This window comes from Scyliorhinus canicula, chromosome 9 (genome assembly GCF_902713615.1).
Source record: "Scyliorhinus canicula chromosome 9, sScyCan1.1, whole genome shotgun sequence".
Taxonomy (NCBI): domain Eukaryota; kingdom Metazoa; phylum Chordata; class Chondrichthyes; order Carcharhiniformes; family Scyliorhinidae; genus Scyliorhinus; species Scyliorhinus canicula.
The window spans coordinates 76,118,429-76,143,081 of NC_052154.1; the positions used below are offsets into that span (position 1 = coordinate 76,118,429).

The 24,653-nt window shown below is 50.2% G+C and overlaps 1 protein-coding gene across 3 annotated transcripts in view; it reads right to left on the minus strand.

Moving 5' to 3' along the window:
• smpd3 (sphingomyelin phosphodiesterase 3) overlaps positions 1-24,653 on the minus strand; it is a 553,709-nt gene that overhangs the window by 144,927 nt on the left and 384,129 nt on the right. For all 3 annotated transcript variants that reach the window (XM_038806945.1, XM_038806948.1, XM_038806947.1), the window contains exon 4: positions 20,990-22,626. In XM_038806945.1, coding sequence (XP_038662873.1) covers positions 20,990-22,330 — 1,341 coding nt within the window. In that variant the 5' untranslated portion in view covers positions 22,331-22,626. The remainder of the gene's footprint in view (positions 1-20,989; positions 22,627-24,653) is intronic.

The following is a 24,653-nucleotide window of genomic DNA, read 5'->3' on the forward strand; positions in this document are numbered from 1 at the left end:
CTTATATTCGCCCCCAGTTGCCTCCCTTTAACAAACCCTATTTGGTCCTCCCTAATAACACTCGGCACACAATCCTCAATCCTAGTGGCCTGTTGGGGAAGTTTGCAGCGTTCTCGGGATATAGGTTAAATGTCGGGAAAAGAGAAGTCTTCCCGGTGAATGAGTTGGGCTGGCGAGCCAATTTAGGGGGGATGCCATTTAAGCTGGCTAGAGACAGGTTCAGATACCTGGGGATTCAGGCACCGAGGGAATGGGCGCTGCTTCACAAATGGAATTTAACAAAACTGGTGGAGGAGATTAGGAAGAATTTCAAGAGGTGTGACACATTGCACTTGACTTTGGCAGGGAGGGTTCAAGTGCTAAAGGTGAACATTCAGCCGAGATTCTTATTCATATTCCAGAAGCTCCCGATCTTTATGCAAAAGGCCTTCTTTTGGAAACTGGACACAATTATTTTGGACTTTGTATGGACAGGGAAGGTGTCAAGGGTTAATAATAATAATCTTTATTATTGTCACAAGCAGGCTTACATTAACACCACAATGAAGTTACTGTGAAAATCCCCTAGTTATCATAGATAATCATAGAATTTACAGCGCAGAAGGAGGCCATTCGGCCCATCGAGCCTTCACCAGCTCTTGGAAAGAGCACCCCACCCAAGGTCCACAACTCCACCCTGTCCCCATAACCCAGCAACCCCACCCAACACTAAGGCCAATCCACCTAACCTGCACATCTTTGGACTGTGGGAGGAAACCGGAGCACCCGGAGGAAACCCACGCACACACGGGGAGAAAGTGCAGACTTTGCACAGACAGTGACCCAAGCCAGGAATCGAACCTGGGACCCTGGAGCTGTGAAGCATTTGTGCTATCCACAATGCTACTGTGCTGCCCTGCGACACTCCGGCACCTGTTCGGCACAGCGGGAGAATTCAGAATGTCCAATTCACCTAACAGCACGTCTTTCTGGACTTGTGGGAGGAAACCGGAGCACCCAGAGGAAATCCACGCAGACACGGGGAGAACGCGCAGACTCTGCACAGTGACCCAAGATGGGAATTGAACCTAGGACCCTAGTGCTGTGAAGCAACAGTGCTAACCTCTGTACTAAGTGCCACCCACAAGGACCCTTTTACAGAGGCAGAGGCAGCACGGGGAGTTGGCGTAGCCGAAACTGCTACATTACTATTGGGTAGCGAACGTGGAGGTGAGACGATGGTGGGAAGGAGAGGGGGTAGAACGGGTTAGGATTGAGGAGGAATCCTGTAGGGGGTCCAGCTTAAGGGCAATGATGACGGCAGCATTGCCAATGGCGCTGAGCAGATACTCAGGGAGACCGGTGATGCAGTCCACGGTGAAGATCTGGAACCAGCTGAGGAGGCACTTTAAGATAGAGGGGATGTCGGTGTTATTGCCATTGTGTGAAAACCATGGTTTCGCACCGGGGCGGGGGGTTGTAGATTTGTAGATGGCACATATAGGAAGTGGAGAGAAGTGGGGCTGGTTAAGGTGAGGTATTTATACCTGGAAGAGGGTTTTGCCAGTATAGAGGAACTGAAGGAGAGGGTAGAGCTCCTGAGAGGAAGTGAGTTTAGGTACCTGCAGGTAAGGGACTGTGTGCGGAAGGTTTGGATAGAGTTCCCCAGGTTGCCGAGGTACACCCTTCCGGAGCGACTGTTGCTTCCGGAGGGCAGGATCGGAGACATATAAAGGTGGCTGGGAGAACAGGGAAGTGAGCGGGTGGTGAAGATTTAAGGAGAAGTGGGAAGGTGAGCTGGGAGGGGAGATAAACTATGCGGAGTATGAAGTGAGGCACTGCGAAGGATAAATGCGACCTCCTCGTGCGCAAGGATGAGCTGATGCAGTTCAAGGTCGTACACAGGGGACATATGACGCGGGCAAGAATGGGTGGGATCTTCCATGGGGTGGCAGACGAGTGTGAGAAGTGTGGGCGAGAACCAGTGAATCACACGCACAAATGTTCTGGGGCTGGGAAAAGTTGGGGAGATTCTGGGCGGGAATGTTTGTGGCGCTAGCAAGGATAGTGGGGGAGGAGGTTGGGCTGGCCCTTTGGTGGTGATATTTGGGATATCGGAGAAGCCGGAGCTGATGGAGGGGAGGAAGGCCGATGTTGTGGCCTTCGCCTCTCTGATTGCCCGGCGACAGATTTTATTGGAGTGGAGGTCAGCAACGCCACCAGGGGTGACGGCCTGGCTGGATGACTTTCATTGGCTGAAAAAGATCAAATACGAGTTAAGGGGTTCAGCAGAGGGTTTTGAGAACAGGTAGGGGGTGTTTGTGCCAGTGGCTGAGGAATTGTTGTTCGTTGCAGGGGTTGGGGGGGGGGGGGGGTGAGTGACTTGGACGGGTACCTCCAGGTGGGATTTCTAGGTATCTGCTGCTTTTGTCCTTCCAGATGGTAGTGGTCGTGGGTTTGGAAGGTCCTGACTAAGGAACCTTGGTGAGTTCCTGCAGTGCATCTTGTAGATGGTACACAAGGCTGCCACTGTTAGTCGGTGGTGGAGGGTTTGAATGTTTGTGGAAGGGGGAGCAATCAAGCGGGGCGCTTTGTCCTGGATGGTGTTGAGCTTCTTGAGTGTTGTTGGAGCTGCGCTGATCCAGGGTACACACAATCTGCGGGTGGCATGTTGGACCTGTGGGCGTTGAGCCCCTCATCCCCTAGCCAAGGGTTGACCCCTCCCCCCCCTCACCCCCTAGCCCAGGGGTGACCCCCCCAACCAGGCCCCCACCACCACCTCTCCCATCCCCGAGCATTGGGACAATAGCTAAGAGTTCCTGGCTGATTACCTGATCTTGAAGATGGCTACTCACCTCTTCCAATCCCCTGAGCAGCCATTGCGCTAGTTTAATGTTTTTAAATAGATGTACTAAAAGATGCACGCGTGACCGCTCACTGGGGAGCCAGTTAGATCACGGGAGGCTGTTTGTTCGGGTGTCCATCCCGTTAACAATATGGAGATTGGCTTTACTTAGTGATAATAGTTTTCCGCCACGTGCACTTGGGATTTGGAACCGCCAATGGGAGCGGGCTGGTTAGGTGGGAAACGGATTGGCAGCCGGCAAGGATCCTGATTTCGGCCTCTCCCACGATCTAACCGGCTCGCATGGTTCCGTGCTGGGCGCAACACGCCCGTTAGTTTGCACCCTAAACCAGCCTTTATCTGTCATCTCAGATGGATGCAAAATATCAACAGCTGTATTGGAAGACATGGTAGCATAGTGTTGATTCACAGCGCCAGGGTCCCAGGTTCGATTCCCGCTTGGGTCACTGTCTGTGCAGAGTCTGCACATTCTCGCCATGTCTGCGTGGATTTTCTCCGGTGCAGGGCATGAACCTCAATGCCACCGCTAGCGGGCGACTGGAGCATTGGAATGGGATCGACGCCCATTTTTTGGCCGGTGCTGGATTCTCTGCCACATCAGGAACTCAGCTACCAATGGCAAACGGTAGTCAATCTAGCCGCTTTAAACACCCCTGCCTCTCCAACCGAACACACTTGTGGCTGCCACCAAACCTTTTCCCGTGGCGGCTGGCCTGATGCCAACCCATGCCCACCCCCCTGGCAATGAAGACCCCACGTTTCTGAGAACGTTCTCCAGAGGCTGGTGGGCCAAGCCTGAAATCTCCTCGACTTCCTTCACTCTCCTTCAGGATGAGAATCTAGTGCTGGATCATTAAATCAGAGTATCTCATTGTTGTTTGTGGGGCCTCGTGGTTTGCTCACATATCCAAAAATCATGTGTCAAATGTAACTGTTTGGGGATGGTGCCACCAATTAAAACAGCAACATAAACTCTTCCTGGTTACTCCTGTCTGAAGCTCCGGAAGGAGTTTATACAGATGTACATACAGACAGGGACACAGCAGGGCCTATCATGTCTCAGGAAACCAGCAGTGGTTTGACAGTCTGCCTATTTCTATCCTGCAGCACCATTAGTAGCACCGACAACAAACACGTTGGAAAAGCTGATTGCATTTAATGCACTACAGGTGCCTGCAGCTGTTGAGTCTCCGTCTAAGTTAAATAGTTTGGAAGAAGAGAAAGAACAAAGATCAGACTGTTTCATAAGAAATAGGATCAGTCCCTTCAGGAATGATTCACCATTCAATAAGATCATGAGTGGTCTTCTACCACAAATCGAGCTTCCCATACTAACCCCATATGCTTCTCAATACTAACATTTCCCAGCCCCCTACCATTTATTTTTTCTATGCAAGTGGATAACTTTCATTTTTCTCCACGTTATCTTCCATGTTCTCGCCCAATCATTTAAACAGTCTAAATTATTTTGCAACCTCCGTACACCCTTCTCACAGTTTATCTAATGATCAGGGAACTTGGATATATTATACTCGTCCTTTCATATGAGCCATTGACATAGTTTTCAAACAGCTGAGGCCCAAACCTCAGTATCTGTACAGTATTCCACTTTGTGAATGTACTGGTTCTAGACAGCTCTGGTGTTCAACACCATGATAGTGCCAACAACCTTTAATACAGTGCAGCAAATCATTCAGTGACCTGGTCGTGTTCAGTGAATACAACTTTAAATGCCGCATTCCACGATTTGCATCACTAGCCTCATGCACTGATTGTTGATTGTGTTAATGTTGATTGTGGGGGATTCTGTGATGGTAATGCCATTGAATGTCAAGGGGTGATGGTTAGATTCTCTTTTGTATGGCCTGGTCATTGCCTGACACTTGTATGGCACGAATGTAATTTGCCACTTGTCAGCCCAAGCCTGGACATTGTCCAGATCTTGCTGCATTTGAACATGGACTGCTTCAGTATCTGAGGAGTCGCGAATGGTGCTGAACATTGTGCAATCATCTGCAAACATTCCCTCTTCTGACCTTATGATGGAATAGATGAAGCAACTAAAGTTGATTTGCTCGAGGACACTACACTGAGGAACTCCTGCAGTAATGTGCTGGAGCTGAGATGATTGACCTCCAATCAGCACAGCCATCTATTTGGACCTTCTGCATTCTCCCTCCATGTACTCGAACAGGTGTTGGAATGTGGCGACTAGAGGCTTTTCACAGTAACTTCATTGCAGTGTTAATGTAAGCCTGCTTGTGACAATAAAGATTATTATTATATTATTATAGGGTTGTGACTTAATAGCAAACCTGGAGCACGACATCTGCATCTTGAGTGGTGGTGCCCAAGGCATGATTCAGTCTGTGACAATCGTGACTGAGGCCCTTGACATCATTTCCCATTTGATGAGGGTTATGGCCCAGATGAAGGTGGACACTGCCGGCGCACTCCAGAGTATGGCCCAATAACTGAGGAGCATCGCTGAGGGTGTCGACACCAGGGTGTAGATAATGGGGAGCCACCAGAACTGGCAGCTCCAAATGACCCAGAAGTCTCTGGAGCTCATGCCAGTGACCCCTCTGTCCCATGGAGTCTCCCAGGACCCTGCGGGCCCAATCAGGGAGGAGGAAGCACTGGAGGCGAACCCGAGGCCTGCCACCAAGGAGATGATGGTGGTCTCCAGTTCTTCCAAATCTCCTCTTCCTGATGCAAACAACGACAATGGGGAGAACAGGGTGGCACAGCCTCGCCAGTGACCCCAGAAAGTTGGCTGGGGCCTCCCCAGCTTCAGGCCCTCCAGCAGATGTCCGCCAAGGACATCAAAGGGCGTAGAAGGTAGCAGGCCGTCTCCACCTCTGATATGCATCCTGGGAACACACCTAGACATAGCACTAGACCACAAAAGACCAAGAAGAGTGAGGAACGCTGTGGGCACTGGGGAGGCCACTAATTGTAGCTAGGGGGAATGGAAATCTGTCACAGGAAAATGTTTACTATTAAAACATGTCACACCTCATACATGTGAAGTCACTGTAATATTAATCTTCACAGCAGGCTTGCCCGCATCCTCGCCCCCTGTTGCCCTCTGCCACCCCCTCCATTCCCTGCCCCCATGGGCACAGTGGTCCAAGATTAAAAGCCCTGTTGCTGACTCCGTTCAGAGGATGGGTGTGAGCGCACTTTCAGCAGGAAGACAGGAGTCAGACTTTGGCATAAACTGAGGAGCACCAGCGAGCTGTCATCACTTTCCTGTTTGGATGGTGAACCGCTGACAGTGCCAACACAGGCCCATCACCATGGAGTGATGTTACACAGGCCCTTGGAGGGGAGAACAGGGTGGTCGGAGAGGGGGTGGTGTGATGGGGGGGAAATGGGGGAGAGGGGAGGATTGGGAGAAGGGGGGATTGGGGAAAAGGAAGAAAATGGGGGGAGGGGGATTGGGGGAAGGAGAAGGGATTGGGGGACTGGGCGAGTAGGGAAATGGGGGCCAGGGGGTATTGGAGAGCGTTGAGCTGACGGATGCAGCCTTGTCCTATGGGAATCTAGAGATGATGAATGCCTCACGGCCCTTCTGGCATTTCGGAAGCTTGCTGCTGTCTGTCCTCCGTCCTCCGGCTCCTCCTTGGGCTCGTCCTCCGGCTGCTCCTGATTGCCTTCTCCTTGTCAGATGAAGCTGTATGTCCCTCCTCCTCCTCCAGCATATCACACCGCTGCTGTGCCAGATTGTGGAGGGCACAACAGGCCACCAAAAAGCAGGCGGCCACTTGGGGGATGGAATGCAGGGTACCACTGAAGCGGTGCAGGCATCAGAACTGCATTTTCAGCAGGTCCGGTGCACCGTTCAATGACAGCACGGGTAGCAACATGAGCCTCATTGTATCGGTTCTCTGCCTTGGTCTCAGGCCTCCACACCAGCGTCATCAGCCATGACCTCAGTGGAGATCTCTTGTTCGCCACAAGCCGACCCATCATCCTCGGATGGTCCTCGAATACACCAGGGATCTCCAAGTGCCCCTGTCATGCACGCTCCCTGGATGGCGGGCACGCATGTACATGCTATGGAGGTGGTGGTTCCACACAATCTCAACATTCATGGAGTGGAATACCTTTCTGTTAATATAGGATACTCCCTGATGCCCCAGTGAGTGCAGGGTGACATGCGAGCCATCGATTGCGCCTGGACCTTGGGCATCCTGACAATGGCAGCAAATCCTGCAGCCCGGGCACCTTGGTGGGCCTGGTCCAGCTGGAAGGTGATATAGTCTGATGCCCGGACATACAGAGCATCCGTCACCACCCGGATGCACCTGTAGGCTGTAGATTGTGATATGCCACACAGGTCCCCGCCGGAGCCCTGGAATCACCCGGTGGCATAAAGGTTCACGAATGACCTTCACAGCCACTGGGAGAGGGTGTCCTCCCCTTCCTCCACGGGGTGCCAAGTCCACAAGGACATGGTACACGTGCTGCACTGTCTTTCAGCTCAGACACAGTCTTCTGCAGGACATGGTGTCTATCAGCTCATTGAATGAACAACGCCTGTATACTGTGGGCAGTTGCTGGCCTCTCCTTTTGGGTTCCTCCTCAGCCTAATGGGTGGCTGGGTCTTCATGGTGTGCGGCAGTCTCTTGCATACGGTGTGCCGCCTCCAGCTTGTCTCGTCGCTGCTGCCTTTTCCGACGTCTGGCCACCTCGGCTGCCAATAGCAACGCGAAGGCAGCCTCTGCGGGATCAACCCTGCAAACATTTTTTGACCTGTAAGGAATTGGAGAAGGCAAGGGACTGACAATAGGTGAGGGCTTCCATCCCGGGACCCTCAAATCCCCCAAGCCTCCCCCACCCTTACATGTCCCGCCTTCTCCCAGAGTGCCATCCAGCGAGCCAGTTGTGCTGGCAAATCTTGCTCTGCACACTCACCCGAGCCACATCAGGAGCCCCCAGTTCTCAGACCTCTGCCAGGAATATTAGGGAGGCCGTGCTCAGGTGTCCTCTCCTGATCCACACATTTACCCTTTGGTCGCAAGAAGATCCACAATGCTGAAGCTTTGGGTTTTAGTCATTGATTATTGGCAGCTGCTACTATGATGTTGATGCTCCTCAAGTTCACACGCACTGTTCAGGCATCAAAGTTTGCTTGACATGCTATCCACTAATCATCCTCTGAGACATGGCACGTGTGCACTCTATGAGGCACTTGAGAGTTGAGGAGTGTGAAGTGCTATCAGAACTAACAAGGCTAATCCCTGATTTGAAATAACCTTCAGCTGTGAAGCTAGAGGCTGCTCACAGTCAAAGGGTTTGAAATTGACTTTCAGGATGGAAACCACAGCAGGGCTTAATTGTGAAAATGTTGGTAGGACAACAGGCTGCAGCTGTGGTTGTCCCTGTTTTGGGTCGCCGCAATATTTAAAGATGACTTGAAGGCCTCACAGATGCAACCCCCCCGCCCACCCCGCAGCCCAGAGGCGACCCCCGACCTAGAATGCTTCAGTCCCCTGACCAAGCCCAAGCTCCCTGAGGGGCCCCCCACACACCCCGAGTACTGGGACAGCAGCTCCAGTGCCCTTGACCTGCAGCCCAGAAAATGGAAATGGCTACTCACCTCCTCACTTTCCCTCAGAAGCCATTGCGCCAGCTTCACGTTTTTTAAAAGCAGTACTAACCCCACACGATTTCTCTCAGGGGAGTCAGTTAATTCCCGGGAGACCGCTGCATTTGACTTCATTCTTGCTAATGAGATTGAATAGAATGCAGATGAGGGTTTATTATATCCTTGCTCTCTTTGGGTGAGATCCAGAATTGGCCATTAGGGGCAGGCCGTGTGATTACAAACTGGTTCCTGTCCGACGTGAATCTCGATTTTGGTCTTCCCCACTATTCACCCGGCGTGCCCCAATCCACGCTGTGCAACGCTGTGTTTAAATCACACCAGTTGTGTATTTTAAAGGATAACTTAATTGTGGAATCACCAGGCAAGTGTGACCTGCACCTGGGAAAGGGATAGGTGAAGGTGCCAGTTCCCCAGATGATAATGTTGTACATGAGTTCTGTTACAGAGATCTCTGATGAGGAATTTGATATGGCAGACTACAGCAAATGGTTATTGAGTATGTGAAATGAAATAATTAAGGCATTGCAGGCTTGTCAGAAAGCCTGTGATCAATGCCAAGTAGCATGGAAAGGCCTGGTTCCAACTTGCCACATGGTTTTGGAGCTTGAGACCAAACTTTACAAAATGGAATTGATAGCCAACTTTGTTAGCACACTTGTGAACCCGATTATGATGCAGCAGATAACAGCTGATATCTTAGCAGAAGCCACCAACATCCGAGTACAACAGTAGAAGCTCAGCCTTCTGTAATGCAAGGTCAGCTTGTTGCCAACCCACACTATTCTCATGAAATCTCCGCTTGCTGTGACACACACTGTTGCCTCCATGGCTGTGGATACCAGTGTTCAAGGGGCTTACAGAGTATCACAAAAATCCAGCAACCTGTGCTCCATGGATTACTAGGACTGCTGATCCACCACCCCAGGGTAGTGGTGGTAGCTCCATAGAGAATAAATGTACTCAGGCATATGCAGTCTCCTACACTGAAAGACAACATACCAGCCAGGCTGGAAGCATTGGGGATCACTGTGTTGGAGAGCAATGACAGTCAAATGCACACAGGGATGACTATTAAGGGAATTTAATAAGGACACGGGGAGTCCACACCGAGTGAAGTAAAGAAACATAGTTTTATTTACAACACGATATATACTCTACCCGGGAGATCCCAATCGGGTTCCTATTCTGGTCAGTACCCTAGCGAGGGAGCTTATACTCGGCAAGGGTCACAGGAAGATAATCATTCACACCCCGGAGGCCCTGCGTAGGCTCTTACAGGAAAGTACAAGGGTGATTGGTCCACTTCTGCATGTGATATTTATAATTTTGCTTTTTAATATTTATCTTATGATGGCTTTTGCACTGGGACCAAGAGGATGTCATAATGGCCAGTGATAGAGAGAAAGTGTGGGACTGTTAATGAATGAGGAATTTGAGTTATGTTTACTCATACTGCAGTCAGATGGATCAATCGGGGGCAGCTCAGCCAGAAGGAAATAAACATTTCTACAATCACAGCAACAGCCAATAGAAATTAGTCAGCAACTAATCCAAAAAAGCTGATGATCCCTTCAAATGGTATGAGTGTGGTGCTGAACGTGTGTTCAGCTGTGTGAGGCAAAAAGAGGGCATTAGCTGGAATATTGATTCCAAAATGGTCTTGTTGGCATCAAATCAGTATTGCACTGATTGATGTTACGATCTGCCTGCTCTACATATTTACACTTCATGTGCGCCAAAATAGTATCCTCCGAAGCTCACACCAGAAGTATGTGCACATGTCGCGGACGCTATTTTGGATCCAAAGCAATACTCATAGTGCCAAAGGACTGGGTGCTAAAGAGCGCCCCATGATTGTTTAGGACAAACATAAATATATCACATTCTCAGTCTTCCCCTCAGCCACTTCTAGGACAACAGATAATGTTGGTCGGGAGCTGATGCGCATTCCAATTAATTTTACCAACTGAGGTCATAAGCAAATAAATCCAAAAAGGACATCAGAGTAGTATTGACTGGACAAAATCACTGAAGTCTAGGAACTCCATAGGGATTCTCTCCACCTCCTGCTGTATTTTCAGCTGGACATGCAAAGAACCCACAGAGAAATTACTGTTTTTGAGCCATTTCGCCAGTAGCTCTGCCTATCTCCCACTGTGGTTGGCACTCTGAAATCTACTTGCCTTCCTCAGACATTCCAGTGCCTTAGAACCTTCTGCGCATTTCTTGATTTACCATTGTCCCCCCCATCCTCTGCTATTCTGCTGTACCATCTTTTGTTTTGATTCTTGATGAATTATCTTCTTCTGCCTTCCACTGCCATTCTTTTTGTCACTTCATTTCTCCTGCTTTCCACTTTGTCACAGACCTTCCCTCGAGCTCTTCCCCATGTCTTTGTACGGTTAAAATCTACTACATCTCTGAACATTTTTAAAAGATCAATTGCTTGACATGTTAGCTCCGTTTCTCCCTCCATAGATGTCGCTTGGCTTGTTGGCTTGTTGAGTATCGGATTTCCAGCATCTGCAGTATTTTGCTTTTGATGTTACTGGATTTTTTGGCTCTAACAGGGCGATGTTAGCTCAGAGAGGAGCAGGCATTTCAAGCACCTTGGGAGCGAGTCTCCCGGGCGATGTGCCTGGCACACATCCTGCTATTCCTGGAGAATAGCGGGAGAGCCCCTAAAGGCCGGATGCCAAACGGTGGCCGATGCTCCCATCCCGCGGCACTGGATGTAATCTGGTTCAGGCCCTGCAGATGAGCATATTCAAATGTGTATTTAAATATGCTCAGGTTGTTTCAGGCCGGAGTCTCCTGGCTCCTGCGATTCTCCGTCCACACCAGCCCAGCGTAAAGGGGTTCAGGTGTCATTGGAACCCGAGGTGGTCGGGGGCAGGGCCATGTCTCCCGGTACCCTGGCAGTACCAGGTTGATATTGATAGCGTGTGAAGAGGCACTGACAATGGGCAGTGCCATGAAAGGGGGGGCATGAAGGTGGTCATGGAGGGGGGGGGGGGACCTTCAGCAACCCATACCAGGGTACTGTTCACTTGGGGGAGGGGCGTTTGAACAAAAATGAGGGGGGGGGGGGACACTTTGAGCGGGGGAAGATTCTCTGCCAGCGAGTAGAAAGGGGAGGGGGCCATAGGGCTCTCTGGAGATCGGGGCATCTCCATGGAGCTGGCCTTGATGACATCTTTAGGTCCTACACATCCCACCAAGCTCCATAAAAAATGACTAAGTGTGGGTGGATTGCAATATGAAAGCAGGAATCTCACCACTTTCCCCGCTGGGGACAACACTTAGAAAATCTTTGGGAGAATTCCACCAATTGTCCAGCTGTCATCCGAGCAGTCTTTGTTGGCAAAGTACAATGGGAGGAGCAATTTAGAGTGGGGTCAGGTTAAAATGTGCATGTTAAACACCCTTGTGATAAACTGACTTCATCATTTTCTTTATCATTTTGGGAGTGTCACCCTTGGCTGATTTCCATCCTCATTGCCGATTCAGAGAGGGTGAACAGACACACAAGTGAGAATGAAGCCTCATGTGAGTCAAAATATACAAGGGAAGTTCTGAGTCATCGAGTTCCTCAAAACACCTGCCATGAGTTTACAGTAACTACACTGCAGAGTGCAAAAATGTGGAGAGGGAGATAGATGGAGACCTTCTTAAGGCTGCAGGTGGTTTGGAAATGTCCCTCTTGTGAAAGAAAGATTGACCTCAACTCATTGTGAAATTGGGAAGGTTTACCCTGCCTGCACCACCCTAGCCTCTCATCATGTAACTGAAATGTTTCCTTCCCTCGCTTGCGTATTTTTACACATATAACGGAAAAGACTACAGTGTTGAAACACTGTGCTGTAAAGTGTGGCTGGAATATTCATTCTGGACCCTGAATCCATGCCAGGTGGGATGGAAATGGCTGGACCAATCAGCCCCCCCCCCCCCCCCCCCCCCCCCCCACCCCCCGGCAACTTTTCAGCTGAGTTCAATTGGAGGCTGGCAGTGCACGTTGGCAAAATTTGCTACTGCATGATGGCAAGAGGAGTCCACCACACTTAACAACGAGGCATACACAGGGTGGCAACTCTGGCCAGTGGACATGATGTGGCTCAAAGGACCTGGATACAGTGCAGGAACAGGCTCAATGACCTACAGTGCTCTTCAAGAGTGAGTATTGATTCCAGATGTAACCGTTGAGAGATGTGTCTGTGTGTGGCAGCACTCGTTGAGGCTCACAGGTGTGAAATCCCCAGGCTAATTAGGCACATCTTCCTGTGCTGAACAAGACGGCAAGTAATTAGACAGAGTGGGTGGCATGTGTGAAAGGTGAAGTTCCGCAATGTGATGGGCACCTGAACTCTGTCTTTGTGGGGGGAGGCTGGTATGTTTTGGCATGTAGGGGGGGTAGGGTGGGGGCTACTATTGAAAACACTTTTGTCCTTACAATCCTCACAATGCACAGGAACAAGGATGAAGTGTGCCGATGTCCCTAATTTGCTGATATTGAGTCAGGCAGAGGAGATGTTCTGTGAGATGGCTTGTGAACGAGGAGCCAGGTCCACTAGTCATGGAAAGGCAAGGATCTCGGAGGAAGATAAAAGTTCAGTGGGCAAGGAAGATATTGGGCGAGGGTATAAGAGATGTAGGACAGCGGTTGTTAGTCTGACATGTGAAACCCACTAATCTCTGTTGCTTCTCCATTCACAATTATTTGCTCAGCCAGTTTTCCATTCCGAGAAGCTCCCAGATTACAAACATTCTGAGTTTTTAGTGCTGCTCAAGGCATATATGCTTTCCCTTCCTCAAATAGCACACCCTCGAGATTGCAGATCGACCCTGAAGATCATCCCTTGACATGAGAGGGTGACCTGCACCCTGATGCACCCATGTCACATCCCTCCTGTGCACCATGCACCAGATACAGATGCATATGTGTTAAGCGTTCATGCTCGTGCACAATGGTGAAGGCATGTCACAGTCGTTTAAGGCAAAGAGTCCCTAGCATGCCGACAATTAGAGGATTTATGGACATCAGGATGATGTTGAACCCGAGGCAAATGATAAACCTCTGGAGTTGTCTATTAGATGGCAAATGCTGAATACCCAGCAGGCATTCTGGCAGAGATTTCTGCGGGTCTGCATGCCATGGTCTCTGCATTGGAGAGGTCCATGTGGAGTACGAGCATGGCATTAGCCCAGAGTTGTGAATGCACAGTCTCTTCCATAGAGAAAGGATGATTCTGATTCTGATGGAGAGGTAGCTCCAGGAACTCAATCAGGGTTTTTTGGGGTTGCAATCAGATCTGTGAGCCCACACATTGGCAGGTCACTGCCAATATGAGACATGGATGAGGCACCTTGTGGTTCTGCTGGCATCCCATCCATGCCAGGTGAGAAGAGAGGTTCAAATAAACTTCATATTGGCAGCCAACCTGCAGCCGTGTCATTGACATTCTACAAACCTCCTGTAACACAACACGGTATATTTTCTGGATGCAAATTAGTCAAAAAATTATAAAAACAAACATTGCTTGTCCTTATGTATTTCATGCTCAGCAATTAAATGCCTCTGTAATTTGAAGGGCTCCAAAGATTCATTGGACAGCATTTTTACATAAATTATACATGATATACCTCACAAATAAAACTGAAATTCAAGCAACTATCTTTGTTTTTCCTTAGCTTTGCAAGGTTAATGGTAGCTTCATTTTTATTGCTCACACCTTGACCTCTTTTGTGTTTTTCAGCTGTTCTGGTGAAACCTGAGGAAGGAAGTTTAACAAAATTGCTCTGTGGGTTTTGTTGTTTTGAAGCTGACGGTTGAATAAAAAAATTTACCCATATCTGGTAGTTACAGTGTGTGTTTACAATGTTTTTTTCTTGTTCTTTGTAATTCACTTTCTCCTGCTTAAATATCTATTTTACATCTTAGGGAAACAGAATTGATTTGTTAAAGGCAAATCATGTTTAACCAACTTGATTGAGTTTTTTGGGTAACGTTGGATTGATGAAGGCATTCATGTTGTGTAAATGGGATTCTAAAAGGTGCTGAGTAAAATGCCAAATATTAGGCTCGTCAATGAAGTCAAAGGTCACAGGATAAATGGGGTAGTGGCAACATGGATATGAAATTGGTAAAAGTCGTGGTGGAAGGTTATTTTTCAGGCTGGGGAAAGGTATAAAACGGAGCTCCCCAGGTGTTGTTACCATGACCACTACTTTTCATGATATATATTAATGGCTAGGTTTTGGATGTGTCGGGCACTAATTCAAAATCTGACATAGATTGGTGAAACGGTCAGCCACATGGCAGATGAAATTTAGTGCAGAGAAAAGCAAAGAAATACATTTTGGTTGGAAGTAAGAAGAGGGGCAGTATTATCCAAAAAATACAATTCTAAATGGGGTGCAGAAACAGAGAGAAACAGGGGTGCGCACAAATAATTTAAGGTGTTAGGGCAGGTTGTGAAATTGGTTAATAAAAGCATATAGGGTAAATAGAGGTATATGGCACAATTCTCTAGAAAAATTTCCAAGTGCTGTTGTGAGAGGGAATTGCCATGAGTTTCCCGGTGCTTAGCTCGGCTTGGCCAGCAACACAATTCAACGTTAATTGGCCCACTTAATGAGGCCTCATGGGCTTCTCGCCCCGAATGCCGGCTAGCCAGCTGATTAGCTGTGACTGCACTCGCCAGCCCCACGACACCAGGTTTGAGCAGCACGTAGGGTGCACTTGCTCAGCCAACCCAGTCAGCTCGCCACAATGGCGCTGAGGAGACCAGCACCAAGATTCAGGGATGCTGACCAGGGGAGGCTCCTGGACGCGGTGGAGGCCAGGAGGGATGTCCTGTTCCCCCGAGGGGCCCAGAGGGTGAGCCATTAGGCAGTCAGTGCTGTCTAGGACGAGGTGGCGGCAGCAGTCAGCTCGGGCAGTGTGACCAGCAGGACTGGCGTTCAGTGTCGGAAGAAGGTCAACGACCTACACCAGGCAGCCTGAGTAAGTAGACACCAATGTCCCACCCCCCAGCCCCCCAAGGGAGCATCCCCCTCAGACAACCCCCAATCCTCCCTCCACCCCCCCTTCAGCACTCCCTCCACCCACGCCTTCAACCCTCCCTCCACCCCAACCCTCCCTTCACACCCCCTCCCACAACTGTGAACCAGGCGTGTGGCTAACGATGCCCTCTCCGTGACCCTTCAGGAAAAGCTCTCCCATAACCAGCGGGAGAGAACCCAGACTGGTGGTGGGGTGCTAGACTTGAGAATCCTCACGTCCTTCGAGGAGCCGGCCCTGGTGATGACTGGTGTGGCTGAGAACAGGGGGCTGGGGGGGGGGGGGGGGGGGGGGCTTGGGGGGGGGGGGGGGGGGGTGTGGCACAATCGGAAATGTGGTATTGTAAAACACATTAAACTCCTTTTTGTACAACCATTATGATGCCTCTGTCACTTTCTTCTACAATGCGGAACGGCCTCCGGACCCTTTGCCCCCTCCCCGTGGCGCTCACCCCCCCTCTGGCCGTGGACATGTTCTCAGTGTTGTATCCCATCCCTGGGTGTTCGGATGTTGTGTGTGAGGTGTTGCCTCCCGCATTGTTCAAGCAGTGTCCAGGCATCAAAGTGTGATTGGGATGTCAGGCAAATGACTCCCACATGCTACATGGCCCGCCCCCGAAGTGGAATCCATTTGGCATGTGTGAAGCGCTCACTTAATTACGATTACCTATTCCCTATTGGCAATAGCTTTTAGCCCCCGCAGCCAGAGGCCTCAACAGTCAGTGGGGAGTACAGGTGATCATTGGGGCAGTTAGGCAGGAACAAGGATTGCCCCCGGACTTGGTACACATGATCCAGGGGCTGGCATGGTGGTGCCATGAGCGGTTGTCCCACGGTTGCCTCCTCCCCAACCTCCCCCACGGCGGCCCGCCTCTCATCCCTGCCCCACCCTGGCAAGCTCCCCCCCCCCCCCCCCCCCCTTCCCCCCTCCTCCACTGCCGAGGACAGGGGCGGCAATCCCAGCGCCCCCGGGCTTTTTGCCTGTGACCAAAGATGGCTTCTCACCTCCTCGGTTCCCCACAGAAGCCCTTCCACCAGATTCACGTTTTTCAAAAGGAGTACAAATCAGCACCAGAATGAGCACTTGCAGAGGAGGCCGCTGAATGACAGGAGGCCATTGGATATGGGGTCGCGTCTTCCGGTGGCGGTGATGCGGAGCTAAGCCGCATGTTCAGCAGCCCCCGCCAGAAACGGACTTTGGGGCTCTTTTTAGGGCCCCCAACGGTGCTTGATCGACGATTCCCAACGTGGGAAGGGGTCTACAGTCGATCCCCAGGGTTCTATGGTCTGGACCAGAAGTGGGGCGAGCAGAAAAGCGGTGGCAGCGCCTCTGGAAAAGCGGGGGAAGGAAAACAAAATGGCGGCCGGCGGAGCCCTCGAGGAGTGGAGGCAGTGGGCGCAGGAGCAGTAGGAGACTCTTCAGCGCTGCTTTAGGGAGCTTAAGGTGGAGCTGCTGGAGTCGCTGAAGGCTACCACCGGTAAGCTGCTGGAGACTCAGACAGCCCAGGGGGCTGCAATCCGGGAGCTGCAGCAGCAGGCCTCCGAAAGAGAGGATGAGGCCGCGGCCCTCGCGGGGAAGGTGGAGATGCACGAGGTGCTCCATAAAAAGTGGCAGGAGCGGTTCGAGGAGATGGAGAACCGGTCGCGGCGGAAAAATTTACGGATTCTGGGCCTCACGGAGGGCTGGAGGGGTCGGACCTGGCGGCCTATGTGGTCGTTTTGCTGAACTCGCTGATGGGAGCTGGGTCCTTCCAGGGCCCCTGGAGCTGGAGGGGGCCCACAGAATACTGGCCAGGAGGCCCAAGCCGAATGAGCCGCCGCGGGTGGTGCTGGTGCGGTTCCACCGGTTCGTTGACCGGGAGTGCGTGCTTCGGTGGGCCAAGTAGGAGCGGAGCAGCAAGTGAGAGAACACGGTGGTGCGGATCTACCAGGACTGGGGTGCGGAGGTGGCTAAGCGGAGGGCCGGGTACAACCGGACGAAGGCGGTGCTCCACAGACAGAGAGTGACGTTTGGCATGTTGCAGCCGGCGCGTCTGTGGGTCACCTACAAGGACCGTCACCATTATTTCGAGTCCCCGGAGGAGGCGTGGGCCTTTGTGCAGGCCGAGAAATTGGACTCAAACTGAGGGTCAGGGATGGGGGTTTTGTATGTAAATGTAACTGTGTCTATTTTTTTGGAGGGGAGGTTCGCTGTTTCATGCTGGATATGTGTTGGCTTCAGGGTGGGTGGGGCGATGTCTTTTTGTATGGGTCTGGTGGACGGGTTCGGGCAGGGAGGTAAACTGGGAGTGCGGGGAGCTGGTGGGGGGGGACCGGCAATGGGAGTTGCCCTAGAGGAGGCGGGGTTGGGCAGGGCGAAAGCGCGGGCTTTCCTCTTGTTTCCCGCGCTGCGGGGTGATGGGGCGGGGTCGGAGCTGAGAAGCGCGGGCCTTTGCTTGTCTTTATTTCCCCACGCAAGTACCGGGGGACGAGACAGGGGTGTCCCCTGTCCCCTTTGCTCTTTGCGCTGGCAATTGAGCCCCTGGCCATGGTGTTGAGGGAGTCGGGGAACTGGAGGGGCCTGGTGCGGGGTGGGGAGGAACATCGAGTGTTGCTTTATACGGACGACCTGTTGCTGTATGTGGCGGACCCGGTGGGGGGGATGCCGGAGGTGATGAGGATTCTCAGCGAATTTGGGGGCTTTTCTGGGTATAAGCTCAATCTGGGTAAGAGCGATGTGTTCGTTGTGCACCGGGGGATCAGGAAGAGGGGATTGGTAGGCTCCCACTGAAGCAGGCAGCGAGGAGCTTTAGGTACCTGGGAGTCTAGGTGGCTAGGAGCTGGGGGGCCCTGCACAAGCTTAACCTCACAAGGCTGGTGGAGCAAATGGAGGAGGAGTTTAAAAGGTGGGGTATGTTACCGTTGTCTCTGGCGGGTAGGGTGCAGTCCGTCAAGATGACGGTGCTCCCGAGGTTTTTGTTCCTGTTCCAGTGCCTCCCCATCCTTATCCCGAAGGCCTTTTTTAGGAGGGTTAACAGGAGTATTACGGGATGTGTATGGGCGCATGGGACTCCGAGGGTGAGAATGGTGTTTTTGGAGCGGTGCAGGGATAGGGGGGGGGCCTGGCGCTACCCAACCTCTGTGGGTACTATTGGGCTACCAACGCAGCGATGGTGCGTAAGTGGGTAATGGACGGGGAAGGGGCAGCATGGAAGAGGATGGAGATGGCGCCCTGTGTGGACACGAGCCTGGAAACGCTGGTAACGGCGTCGTTGCCGCTCCCTCCAACGAGGTATACCATGAGCCCGGTGGCGGCGGCTACCCTCAAAATTTGGGGGCAATGGAGACGACATGGGGGGAGGTGGGGGGCTCGATGGAGTCCCCGATACGGGGGAACCACCGGTTTGTTCCAGAGAGCATCGATGGCGGGTTTTTGGGCTGGCACAGTGTAGGTAGTGGAAGGTTGAGAATTTGTTTGTGGATGGGAGGTTCACGAGCCTGGGTGAGTTAGAGGGGAAGTTTGGGCTCCCCCGGGGATCATGTTTAGGTACATGCAGGTTAGGGCATTTGCCAGGCAGCAGGTGGAGGGGTTCCCTCTGTTGCCCCCACGTGGGGTATGGGACAGGGTGCTCTCGGGGGTGTGGGTTGGAGGGGGGAGGATTTCGGACATGTACCACGTAATGCAGGAGGTAGATGAGGCCTCGGTGGAGGAGCTGAAGGGTAAATGGGAAGAGGAGCTGGGTGAGGAGATTGAGGAGGGGACGTGGGCGGATGCCCTGGAAAGGGTGAATTCCTCCTCTTCCTGTGCGAGGCTTAGCCTCATACAGTTCAAGGTGCTACATAGGGCTCATATGACCGGGACGAGGATGAGCAGGTTCTCCGGGGGTGAAGACAGGTGTGCTAGGTGCTCGGGGAGCCCAGCGAACCATGCCCATATGTTCTGGGCATGCCCAGCATTGGGGGACTTTTGGAAGGGGGTAGCAAGCACGGTGTCGAGGGTGGTAGGATCCAGGGTTCAGCCAGGCTGGGGACTCGCGATATTTGGGGTTGCAGTGGAGCCGGGAGTGCAGGAGGCGAAAGAGGCCGGTGTTCTGGCCTTTGCGTCCCTAGTAGCCCAGCGTAGGATTTTGCTTCAGTGGAAGGATGCAAGGCCCCCAAGCGTGGAGGCCTGGATCAATGACATGGCGGGGTTCATCAAGTTGGAGAGGGTGAAATTCGCCCTGAGAGGGTTCTTTAGGCGGTGGCAGCCTTTCCTGGATTTCCTGGCGGAACGGTAGGGAAATAGGCCGCCGGGGTGGGGTGGTTTGGTTCGGTGGGAGGGAGAATTGTGTACATAGGTTGGTTGGATGTGGCGGATGTTATCTCTTTCCTTTTTGTTGTTTGCTTTTTTGTTTTTGTAGTTGCTGGGGGGTTGGTTGTTGTTCTTTGGTTTTTACTATGGTTGTCTTGTTAATATTGTTTTGTTGTTTATATTTTGTGAAAATCTTAATAAAAATTATTTTTAGAAAAAGGATATGGGGTCGCTCTTGTTAATTACATGGAAATGGGGCTTAATTGGTGATAATGAGTACTGTATTCAATTCTGGGCATCGCATTTTAGGAAAAATGTGAAATCTTTAGACAGAGTTAAGAAAATGTTTGTCAAAATAGTTCCAGGGATGGGGGAACTCCAGCTGAGTGGATAGATTGGAGAAGCTGGGGTTATCTCCTTCGGGCAGAGAGGTAGAGAGGAGAGATTCAATGAGTCTACACAGGGGGAAGCATTTCCATTGGCAGAAAGGTCAAAAACAAGATGACGCAGATTTAAGATGATTGCCAAAAGAACCAAAGGTGACATAAGGAAAAGCTTTGTATGTAGTGAGTGGTTATGATCTGCAATGCACTGTCTGAAAGGGTGATAGAGGCAGAATCAGTTCAGACTTTCAGAAGGGAATTAGGTCAATTATTGAAGGGGAAAAAAAACTGTTGGGCTACAAGGAATGGGCAGGGAGTGGGACTTGCTGGACTGCTCTCAACAGGCTGAATGGCCTGTACCCATTCTGTGTTGTAACCATTCTACATAACTAGCGAATGTGGTAATTCCTATGCTTTCAGTGCACGTTAAACATTAGGAATAGACATAAATTCTAGCCTTGCCTGCATCCAAAATATTAAATTATAAACATACATTAAAAAATCTCTATCTCTGTAATCTCCTCCAGACCAGCCCTTTGAGATATCTGCACTCCTCTGGCCTCTTCAGCATCCTTAATGTTAATCACTCCACCAATCTGCACTAAAGTCTCGATATATCGCTTGGTGTCAAATTCAGTTGTATAATGCTCCTGTGAAGTGCCTGGGATATTTTATTACATCAAAGAAGCTATATAAATACAAGTTGCTGTTGTTGTCAGTTATTCCCTCATGTGTTGTCTCACTCAGCATTAGTTATTTTTTATGATTCCTTTCGCTGTGAAGACAAATAAATATTTCCAACAATTGTGGCCTACCTTAACAAACAGGGCACCCTTGTCTGCCAGTGAATCGTCTCCTTTCCCATTAGGATAACACTTAAATTCAACATCTAAAATTGGGTAACGGCTTGCAAAAAATAGCCCGCTGTTCAAAAACTTGAAGCTGCAGCAGCTGTGCCAAGCATACCTCCCCACATCATATAGTATATATTGAAAGTAGGGGTTTAATTGCGCTTTCAACTTCTCTGCCGCACGCTTGTCAAACACCTCCTGGAGGCAAAGGAAGTCCAGGTTGGCAGGGAAGAAAGCCGAAAGCTCATGGTCAAATGTGTCACCCAGGTGCCTCTTTTTCTTTAGTGAAGCCTTCTTCATGACTGAAGCCTTGTAGACAAATTTGTTAGTGGGTGCACCACTGCTCTCCATTGCACCATCAGCAATCCTGAACTTGATCAGAGATTCTCGAGAAGCAGTGTTGCTATCTAAACTGACGACATCCCCTTCTCTCTGTTTATGGTTGGGGGTCTGGCATTTTTCCTCTTCACTTTCATTCTCTGCCAGCTGCTCTGCAGGCTCGGTTATGGTTACCTGCACACCAGAGGTGTCTACCTCCTTGCTTGGAAATTGGGTCGCCTCATCGCCACTGATGCGAACAATGCAGGAGTTGCTGTCTCCATCATTCTGCTCCCATCCATGCTTGGAGTCCTTGCCATCCTCGCTGCAGTTGCCAATGAAGTTATCTCCTTTGTAATCCATGGATGAAGTTCGCCTGATGCTTGCGCTGTTTGCACGATTGACATTCTCGCCACCTTGGGGGCACGCCAGGCTGCTCCAACTTGCTGCACTTATGGACGTGTTGGTCGGGGAGTCAATGTAAATCTTAATTTGAGGTCTGCTGGCCCCGTTTCGGATTCTTTTGCCGACCTCACAGGATCTAATCTGGGTGTTGGAGAGGTTGGTGAAACGGGCCAAGGAATCCGGCAACAGGCAGACGTTGGCTGTGGCAAAGCAGAAGCTTCTCCCACCTGCTGCTTTCCAATTACTAGGCCCCGTTACCATGCCAGCTTCAGATTTCTCCTCAAATCTTGAGTAAACATATGGTCTCCGGGCAGATTGGAGAGGTGCCCAGATCACAAAGCCTATCAATGCGAATGGCAGAGAAGCAATCAGCAAAGCCAGGCAGATGGGAATGATAATGGTAAGACAGAGAGCCCGCAGGTAACATGGATCATCTCCTCTTTGATGCTTCTCATAGGTGGTAGGCAGAAAAGACACCAACAGCCGGTCAGTCAACCAATAGCAGGGAAATATCAGTGCCCAGGCCAGGGAGTGAAGAGTTTGTAGGAAGGAGTTTGGAAAAGCGGATGTGTACAAAACCATGGCAACAGAATGATGGCTGCAGTCTACAAACTCCTACATCATGCCAAAGTCATCACTGCATTGGGAAAGTTGACAGGTATCTCCGATGACTCTAGATTTAATCATCTAGGAGACAATTTCACCATTTTCTTTTTAAGGAAAGTGAAGGCGTATAAGGGGCAGTGTTTAATAAGCTTAAAAAGCTGCTTGTCAAAAATTGGAGACTATGCAGGTCTGGTCTGTGCAGATCCATTCAAAGCCCATTGGAAATAGTTCAGCTTAATACATCTTTCCACAGAACGGCAGCAGGAAATCACCTGTAGGAAAAGCAAAATGGAAATTATTGTGGATAGCGTGAACTGGAATTTGTATTGTGCTGACAAAACTGTACACTATGGGGTTTGGATTTATTAAAACATCCACTGTCTAGCTGCTCACTCTCCCATCCTCCAGAGGTCTGAATGAAGACAAGAAAAACTATTTATCCAGTCCTCCAGTAGCGCATTCTAATATGTAGGCAAGATATTTTAGAACTTATAGCACATTTTAAAAGTATATTAAATTATTAATACTGTTCCCTCTTTGGCATGCCACGACAGAATCAAACAACTTCAGATCGTGCTTAGCAGCACGAGACAGGGAACAGGAGTATTCAACACCTTTGTTTCCCCAGAAGCCAGTATTGCAGCAATTCTTCTGACTTCTGCTACAGGTTTGTGCAGATCAAACGGGTAAAATTACCATCACTTTGAATCTTCCACTGCCATATTTAAGATAGGAGAACATCAGCCAGCAACAATCATCAGAGCTTTCAATGGCAAGGGCCAGGGGTACGGCGATTTTAATTAATAAGAGCGCTCAATTCTCTTCCTCTCAGATTATAGCTGACCCTAACGATCGATATTTTATTGTTTGTGGCCCACTGTCAAACACCCCAGTAGTCATGGTCCCCCAATTGGGATGACATGAGATTCATCTACTCTGTTAGCTTCCCTACCTAATCTTCACTCGCACCAACTTATTCTAGGAGGTGACTTGAACTGTGTTTTGATGCTAAATTGGATCGTTCCAAACCTAAATCTCGTGTCCCATCCAGGATGGCCAGGACTTTATCTTCTTTTATGGCACGGATGGGGGGATGATCGATCCCTGGTGCTTTATTGCACTCGAATGACAGGGATTTTTCCTTTTTATCACATGTCCACCTGGCATATTCCCACATTGATTCTTTTCAGTTTAGGTAGGGCTCTCCTCCCTTCGCTTGTGGCGGCTGAGTACCTAGCAATTGTTATTTCTGACCACGCCCCTCATCTTGGCTGGAGTCCGGCCCCACCCAACGCCCACTCTGGAAATTAGATACTACTCTGCTGGCAGATAAATAATTTTGTGAGTGTTTGTCCACCTCCATACATGATTATATTAAATTAAACAAGTCCGACTCAATTTCCCCTTCCACGTTGTGGGGGGGTCTTAAGGGCCATCCTTAGGGGAGGGAGATTATTTCTTATGGGGCATACCTGCTGAGGACAAGAAAGTTGGAGCAGCAGAGGCTGGTGGATTCCATTCTAGAGATGGATCACCAATACTCACTCATCCTACTTGAGAGCTATTGGCAAGCAGGAAACACTTACAGTCCCAGTTTGAGTACTGTCTACTAACAAAGCTATATGTCAGTTATAGCACAACAGGGGTACTTTTTATGAGTACGGGGAGAAGGCCAGTCGTCTCCTGGCTTGTCAACTGAAACGTCAAGTGGCCTCCCATGATATCCCTCAGACAATCAATCTGGGCGACAGCCTCGTTTTCACCCCTCTCCAAGTCAATGCGGCTTTTGAATCTTACGACTGTGACCTTTAAAAATGGGAACCCCCTGCAGATATATTGATCATGTCTGACATTTTGGACAGTCTGACCATCCCAATTGTTGGGGTGGATTAGGGCTGTGATTTGAGCTCCCCGTTATGCCCTGACAAGATTTTAAAATGTATTGGGGTAATGTGGGGCAAGGCCTCTGGTCCGGAAGGCTTTCCGATCAACTTTAACAAGAAGTTCTTGGAATAGCTTGTGCCTGTTATTGGATATGTTTAATGACTCCCTATCTCGGTGTTCATTTTCTCCAACCCTCACTTAAGTCTCTATTTCCTTGCTCCTTAAGAGGGTCAAGAACCCGACTGAGTGTGATTCATACCGACCCATCCTGCTTTTAAACACAAGCGTTAATCTGCTGGCTAAGGTACTGGTGCTCTGTTTGGAGCCTTGCCCCTCCCCACCAAGTATAATTTTGGAAGATCAAACAGGCTTCATGAGGGGACATCTGGTGGCAGCATGTAGGTGGAGGTCGCCC